The sequence below is a fragment of the Talpa occidentalis genome, unplaced genomic scaffold, assembly GCF_014898055.3.
Source record: "Talpa occidentalis isolate TD23 unplaced genomic scaffold, MPIMG_talOcc4v2.1 talOcc4.15, whole genome shotgun sequence".
In the NCBI taxonomy this organism is placed as follows: Eukaryota; Metazoa; Chordata; class Mammalia; order Eulipotyphla; family Talpidae; genus Talpa; species Talpa occidentalis.
Genome location: NW_023601543.1, coordinates 71,232,318 through 71,252,240, shown reverse-complemented (window position 1 = coordinate 71,252,240; position 19,923 = coordinate 71,232,318). Strand labels below are relative to the sequence as shown.

Sequence of the window (19,923 nt, the reverse complement as noted above, 5' to 3'; positions counted from 1 at the left end):
GCTTAATGTCCACTATGTGGTATGATCTACTTGTCAAATTTCATCTCCACTAATAAGCACAATTAGAAGATTTGAGTGACTTCTGAATGTGCTAAAACTGTAGCTAAGTAATGGTTGAAAAATAAAAACACAATTGCAATGTATTACCACTTTAATGTATACAAAGAACATATTTTTTAATGATCTGCTGATACAAAATAGAGAAAAGAGATATTAACATATATTTTGAAAAGTGTGTGAACCTGTCTTTCTACCCAATATAGCAGCCTTCTAAGTCCATTTCCCTCAAGAAGTAATAACTTAGAGGAATTTACCTGGGTAGGAAACTCTTCACCCTAGAACCTTATGACCTGTTAGCTCTGCCATGGTGTTTTCTTACTGGGCTTGTCTTTCTCAATTTTTATACTCCCTTAAAAGAATCATACCTTTTTTTTCTTGATCCTCTTTAATTTTGCTTTGTTGCTATACACCCCTCTTTGAAGTCATTCCTTATGTTTTCTCCTCCCACATCCTTCATCATGTATAATATTGATTTCCTCCTAATTCACACCTGGCTTCCCGCCAACCTTCGCTTTTCTAGTCCTTAACTCCCCTTCAAACTCCCTCCTGCACATTCTCAGAATAAATGAATAAAGTGTTACTTTAGGCTTGAGTAGTCGAGAAAGAGGAATGCAAGCATCCTCTCTATGGATTCACATTGCTATACTGGGAAATATGGAGGCTAGGAGTGCTGATTTCCGTTGACACCAACTGTAATAGGCGGTTAATGACTATATCTCTGGCTTTTGTGGTCTCCAGGTTCTTCTCTCTAGATACTTGAAGACTAATTTGGTCCACACTTGTCATGATGAGTTCAGATGCTAGAATCTGGGTAGGAGAACTGTCATGAAACGCGGTGTCCATAATGTACTGCTTATACAACTCCACCACCTTTTGTTCCAGATACTCGTTCAGCACTGCATTAGAAATCGGCTTCTGCATTTGCAGGCTGCTTTTCTCTTTGATGCTGGTTATTCTCCAGTAGGATGAATACCGCTGGATAGGTTTTTGGGGCAAGTCACTGGGCTGAGTGAACGTGGAATCCTCCATGGGCAAAGGAATCTCAGATGATTTCAGCAAAGGGCCATACTCAAAACTGCTCTTGGAGGGGAAATCTGTTGTCACTGAATTGATGGCCATCACCTGGTCCCCTGCAATGTGTAAGTCATTGTAATTCTTGCAAATGCTTTTGCAGGAAGGTGGAACCAAGTAAGTCTCTCTGCTAGGGTCTCTACAGATTTCAATTGCAGCCACGTTTGTGCTTTCAAACACAGGATTGGGGCTTGTCTGCAACACTGTGATTCTCTGATTTCTACTCTGTTGGCTCTCACTTGAATGCACCGAAGAAATAAACTTGCCAGAGGATTTGCAGCTCACGTAGAGACTTCTGACTTGTGTTTCATCCACAGAGGAATAGGAAAGAGAAGCAGCAGATTTCGTTTCCTCTCCCTTTTCCTCAGCCACCTGCTCATGACACGATGTACAACTCCAGAGGGTGTCGTTCCAGTAGGCGAGTCCACTGAGATACCCTTCTGACAGCATTCTGGAAAGAGAGTCGGTGAGTCACATGGGGAAAGTGAAGATGGGGGTTTTCACAATTGGCAGTTGATGTATCAAACATGTAAAGGACAATAAAGGCTGCTTCATTCATTCACCAAGCCATTACTAATTCTATGCCTGCTGTGTACCAGGGCTGTGACAAATGCCAGAAATAGAAATATGACTAAGACACAGTTCCATCCTTTGGGAAGTTTCCACTAAAATAAAATAAACACAAAGAACTCCAATATCACATCACTGAGGCTTGTAATAGTGACAGGCAGAGAAGAAGCATAGGAGAGAGACCCCACTCATGGAGCGAGTCAGAGAAGGTGGCGTTTCATCTGACTTTTGAAGACTGAGGAGTTGCAGCCATAGGCACAAAATTATAATATGGTGGCGTGGTCTGTTCAGTATATACCCAGAAGTTGAGCATAAGCTGAGGCCTTGGGAGTCAGGCAAAGCATCTGTGTTCAGCCACAGAGGAAATGCAGAGTGGTTGAGGAGCTGCAAACTGGGCCAACCACATGGCTATTGGGTTTCAAGAAAAATGAGGAAATTTGTGGCAAATTGTACTGAGAATAAGAGCTGCACCTTTTCTTTGAATGTTAACCACCCTGCAGAAGCAGGGGTGAATGCATTTTGGAAGGACTCACAAGAGATTTGTTAACTTGTATTAAATACGCGACAACAGGGCATGCATGGTAAGAAGTGAACTCATGATCTACCCATCATGAAAGACCACAAAGCCTTGCCTGCCTGTGCATCCCAGATTGGCTTTCTTGCTCTGTCCGTCTCACTTCAGAGACCATTCTGGAAATGTCTCTATGGCCCACTGTCATGTTTCCTCTACCCTAGTGACCAAAGAGCTTTCCTGACTGGGCTCTCCCCACACCTGCCTCTGCTCCCACCCTCAGCAGTTGTCACTGGAGACTGAAGTGGCTAGAATCAGCTAGAAACCAGCAGCTGCATTTTCTAAAATAAGGAACACACTGGGGCAACAGAAAACAACGTGGGAAAAAAGATCCTCTTTGGCCTCCATGGCCAAACTTCTAAAACAGAACTGTCAACTTGAGCCTGAAATTGAAAATTCAAATTGGAAAAGGATGGTTTGAAGCATACATAAAGGTTTTTTTTTTTCATTTTAGCATCTCTTTGATATTCATGTCATTATCTCGCAAGTAAATTCATTTTAAATTGTATAAGGGTAATATTATAATTATAATCAATATCATTAATACAAGTGGTTTCATTGTATAAGGGGCTTAATTTCAATGTTAATTTTCTCTTTCAAAAGTATTCCAAGATACAGTTGGCAAATTATTAATTATTTAAAGGCTCATGCTATTCCAGGCACTAGACCATAATGGTAAAAAGTTAAAAGGTCTTCAAATTCGTAAAGTAATTGTTGTCTGTTGGACACATGGTGGGGGTGAAGAAAATATTCTTTCCTGAAAAGAACTTTCTAAGTGTAATTGTTCCCTCAACACACTGAATGTCTAGGTGAAAAGGCAAATTTAGGTACATGAGAGGATAATCAAGCAGAAGAGTTTATCATAAAGGTTTAAGAGCAATGCAGTTACCTCCCGCCCCACCCCCTCCACCCCATCAGGCTGTGCTGTGGGCCCTCTATCTCCATGGCCTCAGAATGTCGCTGTGGAAAACCAAAGCCTAAGCCTAGCTTTTTAGCTTTTGAGTGTCTAAATAGGTCGTGGAATCTCTTGGCAGAAATGATAGCTCCAAAGACATGACTTTGTAAAAAAGATTTATGTTTATTTATGCATAGACAAACTGGGTGTAGGCCAGAGGTGTGGAGGGTGAGAGGATTCACCAGAGACAGAGTGGGAGCAGAACAGGCAGATCTACTGAAATACACTGCTGAGGGGAGCAGCAGGAGAGACAGGAGAGTTCTGCTGCGCCATGTGGGTCAGCTCCCTGCCCAGGGAATGAACTCAGGCCACAGTGGCTGGTGATAGCTTGATAGTGCTGAGACTTTAATCCCTGTGTCACCAGGGAGGCCCAAGAAATGACTTTTGAGGTACCATAACTTGAGATTTTAAATTCCGAACTCCAGAAGGACGTAGGGTGCAATGTTTATTCATTGATAATAGACTTCCGTGGGCAGAATCCCCTATGAGTGAGACTGCATGGCTCCAGACAGGTTTGGGGAGTCAAAAATAGAAGAGGGGTAGACCGTACCTCTCAGACTCCGAAGATATAAAAAGTCTGACAAGATTCTCCCCTGCCCAACATAGGATGGGAGTAGGGGGAGAGCCAGCTGTATTGATGACCTGGGTAGACCAGCCTGAGGTGGCCTCATCAGATCATCTCACATACACCATTTCTCAGTGCCCACAAACCTGGAAAAGACCTGGACTTAGGATGGGACGATGGCAGACATGATCTCCACAGAGTGTTGTTTTTGTTTGTTTGTTTTTTTAAGATTTATTTATTTATACAAGCACTGGGTACAGTCAGAAGCGTGGGAGGATGAGAGGATTCACTAGAGCCAGAGCGGGGAACAGAACAGGCAGACTGACGAAACGCAATGCTGAGGGGAGCAGCGGGCGGCAGGAGAGGTCTGCGCACCATATGGGACCCTCACTGGCATCCGGGGATCGAACTGGCACTGCAGAGGCTGCGGGCAGCTTCGCAGCCCAGTGCTCAATTGCCGCGTCACTGGGGAGGCCCTCCACAGAGTGTTAACCAGGGGTGAGGTGAATGATAAGTTACCATAGATGTCAGAGCAGTGTGACTCCGTGATGACACCAAAGAGTCCCCCCACCTTCACATCTCCAGCTGACCTGTGCTCTGTAGAAGCAAGCTGGAACTGAGAGCAAACCCAAGGAGGAAGGAGCCCTGACATGAATGAGGAAATCCTGCTTGACAGTCATGACTCAGCAGCTTGTGCCCTAAAGAGGTAGATCAAATTGAGGTAGAGGAAAGCAAAGATTTCTGGGAAGACTAAGTGTATGCAGCTATTTTTTTTCTTCCCCAAACATCACTAGAACAAAAGCAAATGATTTTTAAAAGATATCATCTATGAGAAAAAGGAGAACAGAAGAGATGAGAGAAATAACATTTTAGAAGTTGGAAAGCAGGAAGGCCAAGGTTAATGACCTAGACCTGAGAAAGCCAATCTTGCAAGAGCCATAGGAAAATCCAAGCACCAGGCTGATTTAAATTTCCCCAAAGGAACAGGAATTGGTGGTACCACAGACCCTTTGTATCTGTAATCAGATTGATTGAAAGTTTATTTAAAAAGCCATCAGAAAACCAGGTCATCTCCCTCATGCCTGCAGCCAGCAACCATCTCCCATTTTCAACCCCAAAAGAAAAAAAAAGCCTCTGAAGAATAAAACGTAGGAACTCTGGAGGGGAGAATTACTAACAGATAAATATATTCATCTCAGATGCTGAGAGCTATGGCCTTGAGCTTCAGTCATCTCCGAGACGGCATCCTCCTGCCAGGCATGATAATGGGAAGACCATCCTGGGGAACCTGACGAATCTGAGAAGAACTATTGGCACCAGAGGTTCCCCAAGTAAATGTGGCAATGAGATCACCCCCCCATTCAAGCTCCTAATCAGTGGAATCCATTGAGGTTCTTGGATCCCCATCTAGAAATGGGTAGAATTTGAAGCATCTGAGGAAATCTCTGAATGAGAGAGACCCAAACAGCCACTTAGAGAAAATGAACTGGTGTGTGTGAGGGTGAGGAGGTGGACTACTGTCAATATTTTCAATAAGATAGGTATACTATTATGGTTTTTAATTACAATACAATGCCATTTTTAAAAGGCATTCTGAAGCTCTTAGAAGTTAAAGTGATCGAGAATTTTAAAACTCAGTAAAATTATTGGAAGACAAAGTTGAAGTAAGTTCCCAGTAGGAAAGTAGAACAAAAACACAAGATGGAGAACGGAGAAAAGATAAAATTAGAGAAGCAGCCCAGGACATCCATTATCTGAATAATAGGTGGTTCAGAAAGAGAACCGAGAGACTAAGGGAGGAATTTAAGTTCAGAATTCAAGAATATTTCCCAGAACTGAAAGACATGAGGTACCAAGATACAGGGTAAAAATAGACATATACCTCCTCTTATTATTGTAAAATGGTAGAACACTTGGTACAAAGAGAAAATTCTATAAGTCTCCAGAGGGAAAAGAGGAAAAAAAAAAAAGATCCAGAACCAGAATCTTCAGAATTTTCAAAAGCAACATGTAAAGCAAGAAAACCATGAAACAATATCTAAAATGTTTCTAATGTAGCAAACTATTTTCAACCTAGAATTTAAGAACAAGGTTATCAACCTGGTTATTAAACCAGACCTATGAGGACAGAACAGAGATATTTTGAGGTCACAAATCTCTAGTAACTCATCTCCCAGACACTTTTCTTGGGACGTCAGTGGAAGATGCACTCCACTGAAAGGAGTGACGAAATCACTCAGAAGAAGAAAGGCGAGAGGGGCCTCCCCTGGTGGCGCAGCAGCTGAGCGCTGCGCTGCCAGGCTGTCCGCAGCCTCTGTAGCACCGGTTCGTTCCCCGGCCGCCAGCGAGGGTCCCACAAAAAAAAAAAGAAGAAAGGCGAGAGCAGAAACAGCAAAGACAGAACAGGAGAGAGTCAGAGAGACACTGGCATAACCTGAGCCTCTGTTCCAAGCCCTGTAAAGCACCCCACTCTGGCCCTGCTCCAGTTGTGCCCCTCCCAACAGGTGGGGGAGCCCACCTAGCCTCAACACTGCCACTTTCTGGAGCACTTCCTGGTGCTCAGGATCTCAGAATTCCCTGCTAATATGACCCCGACCCTAAAGGCTCCTCTACAAATCCATCATGGCCAGGCCCACTAAGTGACGGAGGGGTGGGTTTTGCTGGGTCTGTGGACAGAAATTAGATGTAGGGGTTGAGGGTGAGAGGTAGCCAGGACTAGGAAAAAAAGATAGAAGACTTCATGCTGAGGCTTCTCATATTTTGCCCTAAGATCAGAGTCCTCCCCAAGATCACAGTGAAAGGACAGTCCAGAATGCAAACTGTGTAACAAGCTCAAAAGGCATCTGGCTGGTTGGAACACATCAGAAGGCTTCTGGAGATAAAGATAAATACAATAAGTCTGATCGTCTTGACTAAGACTATGAATTTTGGGGAGGAATTAGGAAAAGCTAAGCTAGTGAAAAACCTGCACCACCCAACAGAACTTTCTGGGATGATGGAATGATCTATACCTGTACTTTCCAAAATGTCATCCTACAGCTATACATGGCTACTAAGCACTTGCGATGTGACTAATGAAAGTGTATCTTTAATTTAATTTGAAATGCCCCATGGCTGCCATATTGTACAGTACAGACTTAGAAGATAATGAAGGTGATAATGTAGATTTTCAAAATACTGAAGACAGCTCATTTTTGTTGCAATTTAAAGTTCACTGGATGATCACAGCCATTGCAATAATTCTAGAATTATATCTGATTAACCACTTCATTTCTGTACATCATTCAAGGGGTGTTGAAGAACAGTTATCCAAAGATGATGAGCCAAGAACTTAAACTTGGAGTTATTTGGTACTGAAATGGGACGGTCAGGACCCTATCTGAGACTTAAAGTTTTGTTATTCTGAAACAGGTATTACAGAGAACTTCCTTTTAATTTTTTTTTTTCTGTTTCTCTTTGGAGCAGTCTAGAACGCCTGTGTGAATGGTTTAAGGAAAATTTTTAAAGCTATTTTTTGCTTTCATGGTGTGGACTCTTAGGTTGTCTTTGAGGGGATGAAAATGCTGTTTAATAAAATTTCCTGCAGTGATGGAAATGCTCAGTGTCTGCTTCCTACAGAATAGTCAACAGTGACAGGTGACGCGGGAACACTCAAAATGTGGTTTGCATGACTGAAATTCTGATTTAAGCTAAGTTGCCATATTTGGCTACCATCTTGGATACCATGCATCTACGCAATTATACCCTCCAACTCCGAATTTAAGAAAAAGTTGTGCAGCAAAACAAAATGGCTCAATACATAGCTGAGTTGTCAATGGTGTTTGTACAGTCATAATAACTTCTACAGCAATGAATGCTGATCTAACCAGATTTAAAACATGACCGCATGAAGGCCATAAAGTATGGAAACAAAGATATAATCATTCATTATGCACAGTAGGGTAATATCAATAAGAATTTTCTTGGGCATTTGTGTCCAGACTGGAACAGCACAAGGGTGTGGATACTTGGTGAAATCCAGGGAAGAATAAAGACCTAAATCTTTATCTGTATGGGGACAAATCAATAAATGGTGCCCCAAACTGAAAAATCCAGAAGTTGGTAAAACAAGCATTCTGCTTAGAGAAATGGTGGTAAATACCAAATAATTAGCAAAAGGAGATAAAAGTAGTTGCTTTGGAAAGGGGGGTACAGAGACTTCTGTTTCCCATAGCAAACCTCTTAGAATTGCCTGGTCCAAATTATGTGCCTATATAACTTGTGTTAATTCTCTCATTAAAATGAAAACTAAAGATAAATCTTTTTAAAGTAACTGAGAGAGGATGAAATGAAAGTGAAATTTCCTGTGAAGCCGAGTTTGTGGTTACAGACATTGCATATTCTAATGGTGAAGAGAGAGGGAGGTCACTGTGAAAAAGGCAAACTTTCAGCCTTGAACTTGGGGCTGAGGTTCTGATCCAATCATGGTCCAGGTGGTTGCTAAGGGTTTTCTAGGGGGGAAACAGAGGGGAGAGCTGCTGTCCCTATGAACAAGAGGGGAGGTGCTGGAGCAGACCAGATGTTTATCCAAAAAATGTGCTCAGTGCCACGTAGTAAAAATCTCTGGAGACTTTTGGCTGAAAAACAGGACAAGCACTAGAATTTCCTTATTCTGATGGAAACAAAAACAATGCTGTTATCTGGGGAGAAGAGACTGATGGAATATTTGGAGGAAAATATCTCTGGAACTGAAATGATCTATGCTGTTCTTAAAGAGAACCTTTAAAGATCTTAATCAATATTCAAAATGGGTGACATTGTGAAATACTCTTACAACTTAAAAAATATTAGTTGTAAGCCAACACTGTCCAATTTTTTTTTTTACATGGAAGAACTGGGGTGTAGGCCAGAGGTACGGGGGGGGGGGTGAGAGGATTCACCAGGGACAGAGTGGGGAGCAGAACAGGCAAATTGCTGAAATACACTGCTGAGGGGAGCAGTGGGCAAGACAGGAGAGGTCTGCTGCGCCATGTGGGTTGCTCCCTGGCCAGGGATTGAACTCAGGCCATAGTGATAGAGCCAAGACTTCACCCCTAGGCCACCAGGAAGGCCCAAATTTTAAATATTTAAAGAGTCATATTGAGCTTTCTGGATCAGCCTATAATAAGTTTAACATTCTTAAATGAAAGTTGGGGTGTGTGTGTGTGTGTGTGTGTGTGTGTGTGTGTGTGTGTGTGAAAAGTTAACTTTGGGCCCAAAAATCAAGAAGGATTTCACCCTACCAAATATGAGACCACATTCAGGGAGGAGAGAAGGTCAACATGTGAGGAGGCCCGTGTTGTCATTGTCGTGTCGGTCAGTAATTGACACCAGTCCAAGTGGGCTGTGTGACTTCTGCAAGTCAGGGTCATCTATTTGCAGTCCTTCCTTCTCACCCTTTGTTCCTGGTCAAACATATCCCAAGTCTCCCAGTATTTATCCTATTTCTTTTCACATTGAGCTTTTTAGCCCTAATGGATCCTCCTTACATTTTATGGGGCTGGTGTTATGGGTACTCCAGATAATCTCCAGCCCTTCGCCACAATGAATAAAGAAGGTCTAGGATTTTATTTTGGGTAATAGCCTTTGCCCAATTTTTATCAACTGAGGGCTTTGTTAGTACCTTAAACTCTGGTAGAATAAGAACCTTATTGTTCTGATGTGTGTAGCCCAAGGCAGAGCAGTCGAGGAGTGGGTCCAAATATGGAAAAGAAGGACGTGCATCCCAATATCTAGGGATAACTACACCCATGGCTAAAGGAAAGGGGACAGAAGGGAAGGGGCAGGGCGGTAAGTTGAGACACGTATGCCTGAGAACTTTTGCTTTACCCTGCAGGCAGTACAGACCTCCAGGAGGTAACAAAGTGGATTCTCAGTACCATCTATCGGTCAAGTGCAAGGTGAATTTCAGCAGGGTGAGAATGGAGTTAAGGCCCAAAGTTAGGAGGCTGCTGGATTCGTCCCTGTCTGAGGTGATTGGGACAGGAACCAGGAGGGAGGGCAAAGAAAGGAAGAGAAGGAATGAACTTAAGAGACCAAGACTCCTGAACATGGAAATGAAGGAGAGAGAGAGGAGCCAAAAGAAACTCTTTGTCTGGGCTTACCAGAAAAAGGCATTGACCAAAATGGGGAGATTGGAAGAGGAGCTGGGAAGGAAGCTGACAGCTTTAGTTTATGTTCTTTTAAGTCGGAATCTCTTAAGTTGATTCTCTGAGTTGTGTCTAATTGTGCGTTGGAGATTCAGACTGGGAACTCGTTACTTAGGGTCACTTAAAACCAATAATGAAATAGTGAAATCAGCTCCCAAGTGTAGGCAGTAGGCATTTATACTGGGCACTTGAGGAGCTTCTAGGTATTTAAAAAAATTGCTGTGGGGAGCCCTTTGTGAAGAGTTTGAGGAAGAATGAGTGACAGCTAAAGCTGCAGTGTCACATAGCTTTGTAAAGACAACTAGAGTTTCAAATGAATTGAACAGGTCACATTTTAAAGATCTACATTTGAGGGTAATATTAGTTGTGTGGCCAGACTCATTAAGGCAAAATAATTCTTGAACCAGTCATGAAGACACCAGAATTCTAGTTCTGACCTTGTCAAAATAAGTGTTTTCGTCTAGTTAGTAACAAGTCTGCAAAATAGCTAACCTGAGCTCTAGCTGTGGCCCAGATACTATCGTAAGTGTTTTTTTATGTACTAAATCACTGGAGCTCCAAAAATGTACATATCGTTATGTTCATTTTATAGATGTCAGAATTAAGCCACAGGGTGTTCAAACACTGGGCAGTCAGAATACATAGTCCACGGTCATGTTACTTAACCTCTTAGAGATTTCACTTCTCATCTGTGAATTGAAGAATATGGGATTAAGTTATTTATATAGTCCCCTCAAACTTTAATACGGCATGGGTTCATAACTATATTAAAAGAGTTAGATATTACACAGAAACAAAATCAGTTTTTGAAAATTAGCAGCAGAGGGCAGCAGAGAGCACACTAAGACGGCTTGTGAAAGATTGTTCTAAAGTTATGCAGAGTAAAACTTCGTGAAACTTATAAACAAAATTACACATATATTAACTCATCTAATCTTAATAAAACCCCTAAATGTATCATTAGACTGAATACAGTGCTGCATATGTTGGCATCCTACAATTTAAAAATAGAAAGAGAAAGTTGTTTGGGTTTGATTAATTATTGGCATTTTTCTTAATAAATTTCAGCTATTACCTGTGAAACTCTTGCAATATGTCACTCAGTGTCTTCAGAGGCATTATTCAAGGTACACTTCAAACAAATAAGGTATTCATTAGATATAATTTTATCTGAGACACCAAAACTTAACCCACCAAATGACTTCAATTGTTCAAAAATAGTTTATCACTTGAATTTTTAATTTCTAATCATACAGAAGCTATATATATTTTTATTTTTTAAGAATTCTCTGTGGATTCTTAAGTATAAAGAAAAAGACACTCAAGGGCATTTGCAGATGAGATGTTCTAGTTAAATTAAGCCTACATTAATGATTGCCATGGAGGGGAACACCAAAATTAACCTATGCACAAATTCACAACTTAGAAATAAGTGCTAAAGTACAGCACCTCGTTAAATCATTTACTTGGCTTTCAGAAGATTTTGCAAAATAAATTCTTCCTTCTGGACTACCATATAAATAGTTCTCTCAGAAAACTCTTATAACTCTATACATAGATACTTTTAATTTACACCCAAACAACACGAGCATAGATTAAAAAAGAAAATCTTAAAATGGAAGAACTTTATAAAAGGAAACATTTGGAAAAATCCAAATTAGTATCAGCAAATGTTTTCTATAAAAGGCCAAACATTTAGTATTTGAGATCTGTTATAACTGTCATCCTTGCAGTCATAGACAATATGTAAACAAGTGAATGTGACTATGTTTCCATAAAACCTTATTTACAAAACAGGCAGAGGACTAAACTGACCCATGGACCATGGTTTGATTACCCTCGAGCTAAGTCAAAAAGCAGATGCAGTAATTCAGATAAGGCATAATAATAGCAACTGTGTTAGGTGCATTCCATATGTTACCCCTTCCAGCCACACTGTACATTAGATATTAAAATAATCCAGATTTTCCAAATGACCTTCCCAAGGTCACAAAGCAACTAAGTACTAGAGATTAGCTTCAGGTTCAAGTTTACAAACTCCAAAGCAAGTGGTCTGTTCTTAAAACACATCACACTACCGCATAGTTGAAAACAGTTAATGTCACACAGTCATGACAAGCAATTCGTCCTAGGAAAAGGATCAGCACTGGCTCCATTGAATAATAGCAGCATTTCATGAAGGAAGGAAGGTATAGTATAGCACTGAAAGAAAAGCTCTGGAAACATAGTGCCACCCCAATGGGGTGTCCCAGAGAACCACACGTTTGTCCCAATGCATGTCCCAGGCATGTATCAAGCTTCATATGGCTTTGAGGTATGCTGACAACTTATCCTGTGATTTTTAAATCTAGCTGTGTGAACATCTCCTTAACCATTCCCATTGCTTCGGGGTGATGTGATCATACCCATAGGTTTATGGTCCAGAGAAATTTAATATTACAGATGTTTAAATATTAACAGCCCCCACCGCCTCCGGGATAAAGTCCATACACGTACAGGCCTCGTGATATGTGGTCTTTACCTGAACCTTCCCAATGCATCTGTGCACTTTTTCTGCATTCCTGAGAGCCCTGATTCTCTATCCTTGACCCCTGTCCCACCACATCTACCCTTTATGTTCTTATCTCATACACTAAATTTCAGAGCCCCTGGCCATCAATTCACAATCCTTGTCCCTTAATTAGAAGAGATTCTAGGTTCTTCTCTCCCTCCTCCCCGCCCCCCCCCCCATCCAATATAGTCATCAGGATTGCATGAACTTTAGTAAAAACCAGCTTCTGTCTTAAACAGTGAAATATATCACTGGGAACATCCTTGGAATGAAGGAGTAACTTGTAATAGCAAAAGGAAAGCATGAAGACTAGCGATTGGTGGGAAGTGGGGGTGATAAGATGGCAGAACAATCTGGTCTCTGGAAGGACAGTTTGGGTGCATGCAAACTAAGGCATCCGAGACTAGATACATACCCGGTGCAGGGAAGAACTCCAAACTATGAAAAAGGGAGACAGTGGGCTGGGGCTACCTCCTGGCACCAGCAGACGTAACCACAGGGAAATACAAACTGGAAAACAGTATCTGCTGAAGAGTACCTTGGCCTCGTTAGCAGCAATACGGTTTGGTTCCCATCTCTCAGCGTGTCTGTTTATATAGATACGCCTTTCAACAGCTACAAGCAGTATATCAATAGGCACATCTTATGCTAGTCAATCACTCCCCATTGTGAACACTGAGGTTTTTCTTACTTTATCACTGTGTGTAATAATCGCACGTGCCCCAGGCATGTTTCCTTAGGCCAGATTTGGAGAATTGCAAATTGCCTTCCAAGTGTCTTGGGTCAATTTATTCTCTCCTAGCAGTGTTGGAGATGAACTATTTTCAGTGACATTCTTCAACCCATTGTTATTTTTTAATTTTCCAATTAGATGAGCAACTATATTTTGCTTCAAATTTGAGGGTGAAGGGCCTCCCCAGTGGCACAGCGGGTTGAGCACAGCACTGTGAAGCTGTCTGCAGCCTTTGCAGCGCCGGTTCAATTCCCGGCCAGCCAGGAGAGTCCCACATGGTGCAACAGACCTCTCCTGTCTCCCCCGATGCTCCCCTCAGCAGTGTATTTCAGTCGTCTGCCTGTTCTGCTCCTCACTCTGTCTCTGATGAATCCTCTCACCCCTCCATCTCTGGCCTACACCCCAGCTCTTGTATGTATAAATAAATAAATCTTCCAAAAAAATAAAGTGTCACTCATCCATATTTCAATTCCTGATAAAAATATATAATTGGGGATTACCTACTCTATCAAATGTGAAGTGATACTTAATGAATTAATTTCTGAAAGTCTAATTTGATGACTAACATAATCATAACTCAAAAGGACTCTGTTTTTCATATAAACAACACCAAGTAGATAAATAATTTTCTGTTTGCTTCTACTCAGATATTATGATCAAGGGCTTAATCTGATGTTTGAATTTCCTTATTTCTGAAGATACAAAATTTTGATGTGAAAATATTAGTGTTATGTATTTTTGTCATAGCTTGCATTTTTCTTCATATTCTCACTTTGCATCTCAATCTCACAAACTGAAAACTACCTTTAAGTGATTTTGACACAAAATGGGAGGACTAGACCCCACTGAAAAATGGGCAAAGGACCTCAATAGACACTTCTCTAAAGAAGACATTCAGGGCCTCCCCGGTGGCTCAGCGGTTGAGCGCTGGGTTGCGAAGCTGCCCGCAGCCTCTGCGGCGCCGGTTCGATCCCCGGCTGCTCCCCGGCCTCCGGAGGAGGGTCCCACATGGCGCGCAGACCTCTCCTGCCGCCCGCTGCTCCCCTCAGCAGTGTACTTCGGTCCTTCTGCCTGCTCTGCTCCCCGCTCTGGCTCTGGTGAATTCTCTCACCCTCCCGTGCTTCTGACTGTACCCAGTGCATGTATAAACAAAAACAAACAAACAAATAAATAAATAACATGCCTCTATAAAAAAAAAAAAGAAGACATTCAGATGGTCTATAAACGTATGAGAAAGTGTTCAACCATTACTTATTATAAGAGAAATACAAAGTAAAACCACGCTGGGATATCACCTCACCCCTGTAAGAATGGCCCATATAAAAAAAAAGAACGGAATTAATAAATGTTAGTGAGGATGCAGTGAAATAGGAACTCTCCTCCACCGTTGATGGAAATATAAGTTGGTACAGCCCCTGTGGAAAATGGTATAGAGATTTCTCAAGAAAATAAAAATGGGAATTCCATATGATCCAGCAATACTTCTCTCAAATATTTATCCGAATAACATGAAAACTCTAATACCAAAAAACACCTATGTACATAACAGCACTGTTCACAATTGCTAAGTTATGAAACAAACCCAAATACCCTTCAACAGACGAATGGATAGAGGAACTATGGAGCATGTACATAATGGAACATTACACAGCTGTGAAAAAAGATGAAACCGATGGACTCTTAGGGTAGAAAAGTTAGTATGGATGGTCTCACAAGTACAGATACCAGAGGTGGGAGTAGGGATGATTAATGAATCTTGGACTAAACCTGGCTATGGAAGTCTCCAAGAGTCTAAGTTGGAGTCAGAAAAGATTATCAGCCAGAGCTGGGGGCAGAGAGGATTATCAATTTTAGAAAACCAACCCAATCTGACCGCACAGGGATTCTTTCCACAATAATTCCGTCAAAGAACATTATAAAAGAACACCCTTTGCCCTGGCAAAACACACCTCTTGCCTTTTAAGACTGCCCGCCTATGTCTATTCAGGCATCTCTCTTTCCTTGTTCTTCTTTCCTCAATAAACTTGCCTTGTGCTGATAAAAAGGAATGTCTGCTGAATTCTTTCTCAGAAGGACACAAGAACCCCATCATCTGACTAAAGTGGCATTTGGGGACATCCTTCAAAAGGGTGGCATTTGGAGAAAAATGGATGGACCTTGAGGTGATTACACAGAATTCAATCAGTCAGAAAGTGAAAGATAGATTTCAGATGGCATCACTCATCTGCAAGATGTAAATATCAACAAAAAATAATATACAGACAATGAAGGAATAACAATTGAGCTCCACAAACAAGATAATGATTACCAGAAAGAATAGAGGAAAGGGTGGATGGGAGGAGGGAGGGAGGCTAGTGGGGTACTGGCCCAGGTGATTTGGTGGAGGGACAAAAAATTACAGAAAAACCATTTTTAAAAAATCTTAATTCCTTAAAGGACATAAATACAAATGCAGGCATGTTCTGAATTTCTAGACGAGATGACAAAAAAAAATGAGAAGACTAAAATAATAAGTGATCATAATAGTATTGACTGATGTTAAATTTCCTTGCTATTATAATTGTTAAACATTATTAATTACAAAAAATATTCTATTAATATTTACTTAGCTCAAGTTATATCAACCAAATGTAATGCAAGATACCTGATTGAAGCTTGAATTTAAAAAAAAGAAAACACACTAAAGGACACATGAGTTATTGGGAACATTTGAATATAAATAGTATATTCAATTAATAGTACTGTATTGATATTAAATTTCCTTAACATCATTATATAGAAGACTGCGCTTATTCTTAGGAAATGCCTGCTCAGTAATTTGTGCATTACATGTGTTCTAAGGGCAACAATGTACTTTCAAATGGGTCAGAAAAAAAACTATATGTGTGTGTTTGTATACATGGAGAGAAAGAAAATGTAACGAAATGATGCATAATAGATTAATTTTCACAGTGGAAATATGGGTGTTCCTTGTACTATTTTAGTTTTTATATAGATTTGAAGCTTTTCAAAATGAAAATGGGAGCGGAAAATCTATAATTAATAAAGGCACTCTAATTAATAAAGGAACATTATATTCTATTCTGTTTGCTAAAAGTCTAGTGGGGCAATATCTTACATGTCTAAGATAAACGTTAGGTTCGTGATTGGAAATGTTTCAGTAATTTGAAATGACTATTTAAAACATCATTTTGCTCTAAGATAATGAAGTTAGTTCACTGCCTTTGAATATCACCCAAATTACAATGTTGAACACAAATTTTAAGTACAAGAAGTTCAGAAATACTATTTTCTTACACTGACTAACACAAGAAATGTTCTAAAAATATGAATATTCTGGCCAAACTAGGTCGATATTCAAGCAGAGGGAGAGGAGCAAAAGATGAAGAATATTTGAGCAGGTCTACAAACAATTCAAACTAAAGCCCACTGTGCCTGCACTACCTTTTAACACTAACAGCGAGACTTTCCCCAAATCACCCAGGTGACATTTCAAAAAGCATCATCACTATAGATCACATACACTTTTAACATGTCCTGCCACACAGAGAAACACTTAAACTCGCTGAATGAATAATTGAGTCAAATTCAGTAGGAGTCTATTGCGATTATATTCATCTGTAAAACAACTTCACTGTGACTGAATTCAAGAGTTGTACTGTCCCTGCAAAATTCTGTTTAGGCTCTCGGGGCTTCTTTTACAAAAACACAGATGCTAAACCTACGTAGCAATTACTGAAGGAGGGCTGAAAAAATTACACAACAAATATTTGGCCAGACTTGTCAAAGATTTTAGGACCGAAAAAGTTTGTGGAACTGTGACCATGAGGAGATAAGGAAAGGGAGTGTTTGCTTCATTTCTCTTTATTCTCTAACTGCATAGATGCTTGTCTGAGTGCCCGCTCACCTTCGATTTGATAAATTAGAAAAGCGTTTTTGATGTCATAAGGTTGGGGTCTGAGCTCTGATGATAAAGCACCAAGAAAATGTAAAGAGAGAAATAACAGAAAAAGTTAGCAATGAAAGGACCCATGGCCTCCTTTTTCTTACCTTCACTAACCAATGTGCTCCTTTTGTCCTGCAGAAACACGGCAGTTGACCATATAGAGATGAATAAACCAGCCAGTGCTTGTTCCAGAAATGTTTGCAAGCCTCGGGTGAGTCTACCTTTTACTGATGAGACCAAGAAACTTAGCTGCTCATTGCCTCGTCATTCTTTTATGACTGATCCTATGGAAAAAGAGTTGTTTTGCTCAAGTCTGATTTGTGCTAAATGACAGTGGGAAGTCCCAGGAAGGGGGAGGCAATAACTGACAAACCCACACTGAGTCACAGAATGGCGTTCCTTCCCCTTTTTGCAAGAAATGAAACCTATCTACGAAACTGTTTCTTGTTAAAATAGTTCATTGCTGTATATTATGTAAGGACCCTATCAACTTACTTTTTCTCCCATTCTCTGGGATTCTTCTCCCAAAAGAAAGCCAAAATCAGACACCATCTGGAAAATAATGTTTCATCACTAATCTATCACATTTACAAAGTAGTAGTTCTCAATCATACACAAAATGTCTTCAAAGCAATGGTTTTCTCTTTTGAATTGGCAACTTTTTAGAAATACACTGTCTAGACAAGATCATAGAGAAGCAGGCACTCCCATACACTATTGGTGAGAATGTCAATATTTACAGGCCAACTGCCTTTGTCCAATTTTTCTTTTTTTTAAAGATTTATTCATATAAGAGCTGGGGTGCAGGCGAGAGATGTAATGGGGTGGTGAGAGGATTCACCAGAGACAGAGTAGGGAGCAGAACAGGCAAATCTACCAAAATACACTGCTGAGGGGAGCAGCACATGAGACAGGAGAGAGAGGTCTGCTGTGCCGTGTGGGTCACCTCCCTGGCCAGGGATCAAACTTGTACTGCAGTGGCTGCCAAAAGCTTGATAGTGCTGCGTCTTAACCCTTTGCACCATCAGGGAGGCCCCTGTCCATTTATGCTTTTCAAAATTTTAAATTGCTATATTCTCTTGACTCAACAAGTTCATGCCTACAAATTTATCCTTATGATACATTTGTACCTGTGCATGAAGACATGTGAAAAGATATTTGCTTTAGCATTAAGAAAGTAAACAGCTGGAAAAATAATATTCATAAATAGAATATTGATTAACAAATGAGAGTATATCCCTATTGTAGACCGGTATGCAATTAGTAGAGTGGGGTTGTTTTATGTCTAATAATAGGGGAAAACATCACCAAGACATGTTGTTTAGCAAAAGCACAACATATGTTCCAAGCCGTATTTTAAAAGAATATTTATGTGTATGCACAAGTATTTATGTATAGAATCTTTCTATAGGGATATACAAGAAACTAGAAATAAGTGATTGCTTTTTGAGAATGAGTCTTACTTTTCACTCCACACCCTTTTGAAATTGCTACTTTGCATACTATATTATGTTTTCATTTTTAAAACTCATTTTTTGAAGTCATACTTAGCATTTCTTGATTTTACAGCTTTGATTTTAATCCATCTTTTCCTGAATGACAGTCAAGTCTATCTACAAATAGATCAGTTTTTCTTACCCTAAAGCAGAAAAATATTCAGAATTTTCAAAATAATTGAGCTGGTTTACACCAACTGCTTCAGAAAACCAGCAAAGAATACGTCTGCCTGCCCGAGTAGTGTAAGTCTGTTGACTTTTTCTGCCTAATTCTGATCAAAACTAAATTCCAGACCCTGACTATGTGAACATTTGTTTTGAATACCTTTCATCCACGACATCTTAAAAATCCCTATCTTTAAAAGCGCACTGGCAATGTTATTTCTGTTAGAGTCTTTCGTGAATTCATGTTTTATTTCATTGAGCATTGCTTAGATCCAGTTGCAAAAACAGGTTCCCCTCTTGGAGTCATAATACAGTTTCTCAGTTTGTGATTCTGACTTGACCTGCTATCACGAAAACAACCAGACTCAGTGCCCAAGGGAAGGTCCACTTGCAGTGTGATCTTTTAAGAAAAGGCCCAGGGGTGTCTTCAGACTTTTGTAGCCCATCAAAAACTTAGCTGTGATCAAGGTCATAGCAACTTCAGGGACAAACATGTTTTATTTTATTCTAGTGTATGTTCAGCCACAAGTAGATAGAGTGAGCATATGTTAGAGTGGGCTTTAAGCTACCTCCACAAACACTTTCTGCTGGTTTCCCAAGAACTCACCCCCAGTGCCAGGCAATAACCATTAGGAGTGATCCCATCTGCTCTAAGGTGGATTAAGCTGCCATTATTGTTTTATTCAAATATAATATGCAGAACTTTTATTACACCCGCTCTTGATTTTTTTTCTCTTAAGTTACTCATTTTATGGAAATCAGCCTTTACATAAAATAATTTCTATATTCAAAAAGTTGGCACTGTGTCAAGTTGGCTTACCATTTTCTTTTTTGATGGAACCTGATCTTATAAAATTGACTTTAAATTGACTTTTCTTTGCTGACTATAATATAGCTGAATTAAATCCTTTGTGGAAATGTTATTATATGATTTCCTATCAATCTGCTGAGTGATAAAGACTTTTTGCCTTGCTTTCTGTGCCTGTACATGAATATTATCCCTACTGTTCACTTACCTCTCCTGGTGTAAAAACTTCCCCCAAGCTGTTTCCATTATGATGTCATCCATAATT

At 40.3% G+C, this 19,923-nt stretch overlaps 2 protein-coding genes across 13 annotated transcripts in view; one reads left to right on the top strand and one right to left on the bottom strand.

The window, feature by feature from the left end:
* GK (glycerol kinase) overlaps positions 1 to 19,923 on the top strand; it is a 342,820-nt gene that overhangs the window by 195,287 nt on the left and 127,610 nt on the right. For 8 of the 10 annotated variants that reach the window (XM_054695801.1, XM_054695793.1, XM_054695794.1 and 5 more), the window contains 2 exons: positions 1,449 to 1,597; positions 17,328 to 17,400. The gene's annotated coding sequence lies outside the window, so the exon portion shown is untranslated. The remainder of the gene's footprint in view (positions 1 to 1,448; positions 1,598 to 17,327; positions 17,401 to 19,923) is intronic. The other 2 variants (XM_037512564.2, XM_054695796.1) reach the window with 2 other exon arrangements.
* Positions 241 to 19,882, bottom strand: TASL (TLR adaptor interacting with endolysosomal SLC15A4). Of its 3 annotated transcripts, none has more exons than XM_054695803.1 (3): positions 19,867 to 19,882; positions 17,294 to 17,473; positions 241 to 1,582 (listed from the first exon to the last, which is right to left on the bottom strand). In XM_054695803.1, the coding sequence occupies exon 3, from the start codon at positions 1,579 to 1,581 to the stop codon at positions 685 to 687; it is 897 nt and encodes a 298-aa protein (XP_054551778.1). In that variant the 5' UTR covers position 1,582; positions 17,294 to 17,473; positions 19,867 to 19,882; the 3' UTR covers positions 241 to 684. The 3 variants fall into 3 exon arrangements, with proteins under 3 accessions (XP_054551778.1, XP_054551779.1, XP_037368468.1); XM_054695804.1 differs by lacking the exon at positions 19,867 to 19,882 and adding an exon at positions 19,671 to 19,697; XM_037512571.2 differs by lacking the exon at positions 17,294 to 17,473.

What these genes read in the sequence shown, in the direction of transcription:
- TASL (XM_054695803.1), bottom strand. Translation starts at nt 1,581, where the DNA reads ATGCTGTCAGAAGGGTATCTCAGTGGACTCGCCTACTGGAACGACACC.